Source organism: Aplidium turbinatum, chromosome 7 (assembly GCF_918807975.1).
Source record: "Aplidium turbinatum chromosome 7, kaAplTurb1.1, whole genome shotgun sequence".
Classification (NCBI taxonomy): Eukaryota; Metazoa; Chordata; class Ascidiacea; order Aplousobranchia; family Polyclinidae; genus Aplidium; species Aplidium turbinatum.
This window is the reverse complement of record NC_137478.1, coordinates 22,567,380-22,574,545: the sequence shown is the minus strand read 5'-3', so window position 1 is coordinate 22,574,545 and position 7,166 is coordinate 22,567,380. Positions and strand designations below refer to the sequence as shown.

Here is a 7,166-nt window from a genome sequence, read left to right as displayed (position 1 = left end):
TAATGTGTGAACTCACGCTACAAATTACACTCATAAGTGACCTCAACATTTCAACGTATATGAGCAGTTCTAAAATTCACATAGTTTTAATTTTCGGATATGCTCAGCGTGTATAATTTTACAAAGTGAATCCCAAATTTTGAAACCGTTCCAAAATAACAGAGATATCACTCCTAAAGCATAAGAAGAATCGACAGCCCCCCCCCCCCCCCCCAAACTGAGCAAGACTCCAGGAGCCCAACCTTCTAAGGGTTAAAAGTCATGTCGACTTATTCTTGATGCTCCCCTTATCGAAAATTGTTCTTTGTAGTACCGCTTTGAAGGTGGATTACGACTATGAACAAAAGAATAAATTTTAAACTTCAATTTGTATTGAAAATACATGACGTCATGTCTTCCAACCTTATCACATTTTTTTCATTACGTAATATTTACCACCACCAAACCACTTTTGACGATCGAATTTGTTAATTTAGCTTATTATTCGGTAAAATGTTTAGATGATGTCACGTCATTACGCCGATTTGAGATATAATTTCATTCATGACGTCGTATGAATGAAAAACTTTTACAAGTTGTATACTCTGCTCTCTCTCTCTCGTGTTGTCGCTATATGTCAGGGCATCCGTTGGTTAACCACTGCCTGGTGTCGTCATCGATAGAAACTAGGCCTTCCATACCATGAGGAGGTCTGTATAGCCGGCAATCCTTGATAATGTGGGCTGCCATCTGCATTTCACCACACTCACAAGCAGCACTCTCCGCCAAGCCCCAACGCAACATGTCTGCACCATAGCGTCCAACACCAGTGAGCAAACGGTATACTATGTCTCAGCAGAGAGTATACTCTGCTGAGATTAAAGAAGAAACATAAATGATAAATATTGGAGAAATTGAGTCTCCTTTACAACTTAAGAATCGAACAACTCAAAACTGCTGAAACAAAAATCACTGCAAGCAACCAATGCCAAAATGCGCGCGGAAGAAGTCATGGGAGTGTGGGGTATCAAAAATTTAAGAGGTAGTTATTTTTCTACATCAATGTGACGTTAGTTAAAACTTTAAAAAGTCTATATCTTTGCTTCTGTAGAAAATCTTTTTATTTACTGTACAATTTAGTCACCAAGGTTTTCCATACTTTTTTTTTAAAGAGAGAGCCTTTATCCCCCCCTTGCAACTTCAGTTGACTTACTTGAGGTTGGGATCCAAATATTAAAAAAATAATATTAAGATGTATTAATAAAAAATAAAAAAAATTAAAAAGATGATGCCAAAACATTGGGGGGCAGCTGCCCCGCCTGCCCCCCACCTGCCGGCGCCACTGCGGCTAGCTAAATTTATTAACTGGCTACATTTATTAACTGGTTTTGAAATATCTAAACTATTATTGGATATCTCACAAAAGCTTTGATATCTACTGTAGGCTACTACGGCACAGCCGTAGGACATGGGGGGGGGGGGGCACTGGGCAGTTGCTAGTTGGTCTATAGTTTAATTAAATACCGGTACTTAGGCTATACTCTAAGCTAAGTAGTAGGCTAATTAAACTGACCGAAATTTAGATTAAGCACATAAATAGGCTATGACAAGGCCTACAAATAGCCCAAGATGCATTTTGTGCCAGTTAGGCTATCCTTACGAAAACCTGATAAAAAACGAAAAAATATTAATAAAGCTCTGCAAGATATTTCAATTTCATTATCGCATTTAGGGAGTTAGTGTCTAGGTATCCCTGATCGCATTTTATTCACAGTAGGCCTATATTTTGCGTTTATTTTTCATTGAAAACAAGTAAGTTATAATAATAGGTTAAGCCTAATATGTGCTCCCGATAAGCCTAGTAACAATCAATTTAAAGTTTTAACAAGCAAATTCTCAAATAAACAGTCACATAAACAATTGGGTAGGATACCGTATTTATAACAATCTTAGTCTTTACAGAAACGACTGGCTACTTTAACAAAGCGGATAAGCTGCTATTTTACTGGCCTTTCATATTACTAGTTGACTATAGCCTAACTATGTTAGATAGGATGATGATATAAGTGCATTAAACTCTCACTTCTTTCTACGCATCGAGACAAGAGCATCGCAACTGTCGTGGTTTTATCTTTTTCATTCACCAAACACTTTTCTCAAGTGGTCAGAATCAAGGAGCTCCACTCAAAACTAAACTGGTCACGGTATTTCAATGCTCACTGGATCTGATGTCTTTTTGCAAATATTCGTGTTGCCTTCGCATTGAATTGTGTGAATATAACAATAGTAGCTTTATGACAACAAAACTTTTTTCTGTCGATTTGTGATAAAAGAAAGTTTTGTTAAAAGCAGAACTGAGTGGATAAGAATTAAGAAAATATTTCACTGGACAATGAAGGTTGAACTGGCTTAGTAAGATCAACATTAGTGGATGAAATTAGGTATGGCTATAGGAAAGGTAAAGAAAACGTCAAATCGATATGCTTTTATATAATTTTGTACTTTCGCTTTTAAAAAGAATCAGCAAAGAAAACAACCTGAGAGTACAAAAACTGCTGAAATTTAAATAGCGTACCCAACAACAACCAATTTTTTATGTTGCTTTTTTCAATAAATGACATCGACAATTCTGAATAATAAAAAGTTTGGGTGTTTATGAGGACAATTTGGGTGGACATAAAAATCGACAATTAAGCTTATTTTACGTTAAACCATTTTAAAAAACAACAGGCCTATTTTTCTTTGTGCAAGGTTAGCTACATTAGACTGCCTCAGTAACGTTTTGGCCGTATTAATACCTAATAAAAGCAATGAAAATAAACTAAATCATTTATAGTGAAGTAATCACAAATGGATTCATACCCAGCCTATAGGCTACTGCCTCAACTGGGTGCAGTGGTCCCCGGTATCCTGGAGGTCAGGTGTATGCCGGAGGGAGGGAGGTCACACAGGACTAGAATGTGACCATTGGCCACTCTTTCTATTTAAATGTGGTATCTTTTGACTTAAAATATAAGCAAAAAGGTCTTGTTTTTACAATTAATCCTCCAGAAATGGCAATTCATCTGCTAATGACACTTCTGAGTCCAAACACGTTCTGCTGCAACTCCATATCTGTGACCTTTCGACGTTGTCGTGGTAGTTGAGGACTACACTTCACTTAGTCCGATTGGAATTTTGTTTCGTTGCCACATGAGTCATACTGAACTGGGTATTTTTTACGTAAAAAAAAAACCTAGCATAAGTAGCCTACCTACGTTTTACCAGCTATCATTAGTCACTGAAGTAAAAATTTTAACATTTCCAAGCTGGGAAGCGTGCTTGGGTGTAGTGTAAGGATCCGAATATCAACAGGAACGCTACAATTCGACGTCCATCGAGGGCTGTAGTTTTATCTTAAGATGTAGGCGCACTTAAACGACATGATTGGGATTAGGGAAAAATTAACCTTTTTCCAACTCAATTAATTCAATCTAAAAATCTTCAAAACTTGATATAAACTTAGACTTCACTTTTACGCATTTCACGTGTACTGCGTTTCCGATAAATTCCACGCATTAACCTTTTCGCCTGTATTTTTTTTGCAGCGGACAAATCAGTTTTGCTGCAAAAATGAAAAAAAAAATGTTTTTTCAGTCTGCGCTGGGGTCGTTCACCGTTGTATTTCACGGATGGTTTGTGTTTTGGCTACAACCTGACAGCCATCAACAGTTCTTTTTCAGAAATCCGTTCTTTAATAAACAAACCTTACAAAAAGTAAATACACGTCATAATATAATCTTTTGCAAATCATTGCAATCAAGGATTAATCAAAGTCGTAGTCACTTTCGGTGGACAAAACGCTGATACGGCGTAAGTCGACAATAAAGAAAAAACAAGATTGCATTTGAATCAAGACTACTAAAAGGTTAGGAGTAATTATGTGGATGTGTTTACCCAGACAGCAAAATCTGCCATTTTCACATTGATTCAACGTCTGCAGACGTTAAATCAATGTAAAAATGACAAATTTTGCTGTCTGGTTAAGAAATATGTGAAACGATCACTGAAGGAGAGATGCAACACAGGCTGATAAATTTGAGAAAGTGTAGGCATATGCTGAAATATTTTCAAAAGACAAGGTCTTGTTTAGGTAACACGATGGTGTGTTTTAAATGAAGGTGACCCAAGTTTTTGCTGAAAAGCCGCATCAGGTTTTTGAGGGGGTCACTATGGGGACCCAGGTTGGCCAGCCTTGTTTTAAACCATTTGCTTTTTTTATGATCAAACATGCACTGCAACAAAAAACACAAATTTCTCACAATTTAACAAGTTTGAAGTAAAAATCGTTATGCGACGTTATAGGCTTTGACACCAGGATAAACAGTACTGCAGTCCAGTGGCGTAGCCAGAAAAAAATTTTGGGGGGGGCCAAATATTTGATGAATTGAAGAGAACGACAAAATGTTTGATTTAAGACATCACCACCTGATGTGCAGTGGCGCATCCTGGTGGGTTAATCAAGGGAAGCAATAAAGCTGGTGGGGGTTAGAGCGTGCCGAAGGCACGTGTATTCTAGGGGGGTCCGGGGGCATGCTCCCCCGGAAAATTTTTGCAAAATTACACTTAAATAATGGATTATAACGCTTTCTGGAAACACTTTCAGGGTAATATTTGTATGAAACTTATTAGCAGATAAACAGCTATTAACTTATTAAAGGTAGCTCTTATCTACACACAAACGGGCAAAAACTGCGGCTAAAATTAGAGAACACAAAAAACTCAGCTACACAAAAACCCTACAGAGTAAGCGATTCTGAAATTGCTTCCACAGATTAGTTAAAAGAAGCGTAAATCGCGTAAACTTTGCGCGATTTACGATTTGCAAAATTTATTGGTGTCTTTTTGTGTGTCTAAAACAAGTCCTGGGGGGTGTTAATAGCCAGATATCTTGGAAAACAATATAAATTTATACAAATTATATTATATTTTCAACAAAGGGTTCAACTTCGGAATCCAAACTTTGAAAATTTGGGGGGGTCATGGCCCCGTTCGCCCCCCCCCCCCTGGCTACGCCTATGCTGCAGTCGCAGGCGAGACAGAAAGGAATGGCTAGATAATGGCAACGTAGCTTGAGGAACAAAATCAAGATTGGTTTTCTCAGTACCAATCCCGTAAGGTGGAAAGGTAAGAGTTGAATTAAAACTGAATCAAGGTTAAAGACTCGAAATTCAAATAATATTTTTGTCATTAATGTTTCCAGGACTAATAAAAGATGCTAGCAGCAATAAGCCATGTACCAGCACGTCAGTGAACGCGAAAAGGTGGCAAGATCTTTCATGGTATGAAATGCATATGAGTAGGTGTTAACCAAGCTTATAGAGAATGTATAATTGTTTATACGTTGATTAAACATCAAAATGGACTAATCTCAGCAACACTAAAAGTGCAGACAACAGTTAAATAGGCTAATATGGTAAAGCCGCAATAGTTATGTGTATTTTCCCAATGGTTTAGCGTAAACTAACGTTGAATAGAAATGTGAAAAAGGTGACTTCGCAAGAGACAAGCTGGGTCGAACTTCATTCCGTAATCCTTTGTCTGTGAAGTGGTGCTTATGTGAGAACGTGGAATGACCATAATTAGAAACAGTAATCGATTTCACTTTTTAACTTTAACCTTTTTCTTTAACCTTAAGACTTTTTGAACCTTAATCCAGTGGTTTTTTAACCGGTGTTTATAGCTAGCACAGTTCATGTGACAAACAACAATTCTCGTTATGATGACGTGCTCAAAGGCCAACACTAACTTTTTTTAAGTTTTAGTGGGCCACAAGCAAAAAAAGTTAAAAACCACTGGTTTAATCAGTTACATTTCGTAATTCTTGTAAATTCTAATTTCGAAATTCAAGTAGTCCAAAACACAATTAATTACAATGCCCATGTGCAACTACTTCCATCTTGGAGTAATAAAACATGATCTTTCGGGTAGGGTGAAACAACAAAAAAACGTGTTCTTGTTGCACATAGGGGCGTTGTCAGAGGGGTGGAACAAACCATGTTGTTACAAGAAACCTAGCAATCGAACCTCATTTGTTGATAATAATTTGCGCCGAACATGCACCGAGCAAAATTCTATATGCTTGTCTCATGCCAAAAACTCAAAGTATACCATTCCCTGCAGAAGACAATGATTGAAAATGAGAAACGAGTGATAAACAGCGTGAATGCGTTCATTGTGACGAAGTCAGCAAAACGATTATGGAAGACCGTGCAAGTGGAGAGATGAAAATGAAGAAATTTATGAAACCAGCAGCCGAGAAAGTTGAGCCAAGGCAAGACAAAGCGACGCAAACAACTGACAGTCACAATTCGATCGCAAAATAAAGTATGCGCTACAGCAACAGGAATCAAGCCAAAGTCAAAGATTCATTCGATCAATGAAAAAAGTAACAGCAGCTTCAAGGTCAGCAGTGATTCGGTTAAAAGAGACAGCGAATTTCTTCTAGGCGACACAAAAAGTTAGGTAGTGAAACAAGATTCGATATTCCACGCTTTGCATTACGAATTCATTTTTGTGATTTAACATCTAATTTGGCATTTTCCTTTGCACCAAATTGAAACTATATTTTACCAAACCAAACCTATTCTCGGTTCTGTGAGCATGTAGCATAGCATGTCAAGCAAACGCAATAGCAGTATGGGGCAGTTTGAATGTAAAACGCGAATGGCTTTTTACCTACAAGTGCAAAAAATAATCTCCTTATAAAGTTGATTGCATCTTTAACTTCTTTGTCTTCACAACTATTGATACTCAACACGGTTCAATGCTCACCGAAGTATGCATCATTACGAGTGAAAATAGTCGCCTTGTAAAGTGTAGAAGTCTCCTCTTCCGGCAGACACTAGATTGCCAGCTCGAGTGGAATTAAAAATTCTGCAGAGATTGAAGGCTCAAATGTTGGTGGTGATTTGCCGAACGACTCGTTCTCGGTCGTTTTCAAGCGCACTGGGCAGCCGCTTTCCTCGATTCCTTTTTTGAAATTTACTGCCCTCTTTCTCAAAGACTTCGCCCGACTTTAGAGCTGTGACCAGGTCGTCAAATTCACCCCGAGTCGCGTCGCCCTTCATTGGGGTTCCATTTATCCCTTTCTTTTTCAATCGGGCTTTTTCTCTCTGCAACGAATGAGGAATGAATGAGTTGTTAGA

General features: G+C 37.9%; 1 protein-coding gene across 1 annotated transcript in view; it reads right to left on the bottom strand.

Annotated features, from left to right (window-relative positions):
• Window positions 1-3,699: 3,699 nt before the first annotated feature.
• Window positions 3,700-7,166, bottom strand: part of LOC145774086 (disheveled-associated activator of morphogenesis 1-like) — a 32,327-nt gene continuing 28,860 nt past the window's right edge. The window contains exon 24 of the mRNA XM_082585234.1: window positions 3,700-7,133. Within this exon, the coding sequence (XP_082441360.1) occupies window positions 6,912-7,133 (222 nt within the window). The 3' untranslated portion in view covers window positions 3,700-6,911. The remainder of the gene's footprint in view (window positions 7,134-7,166) is intronic.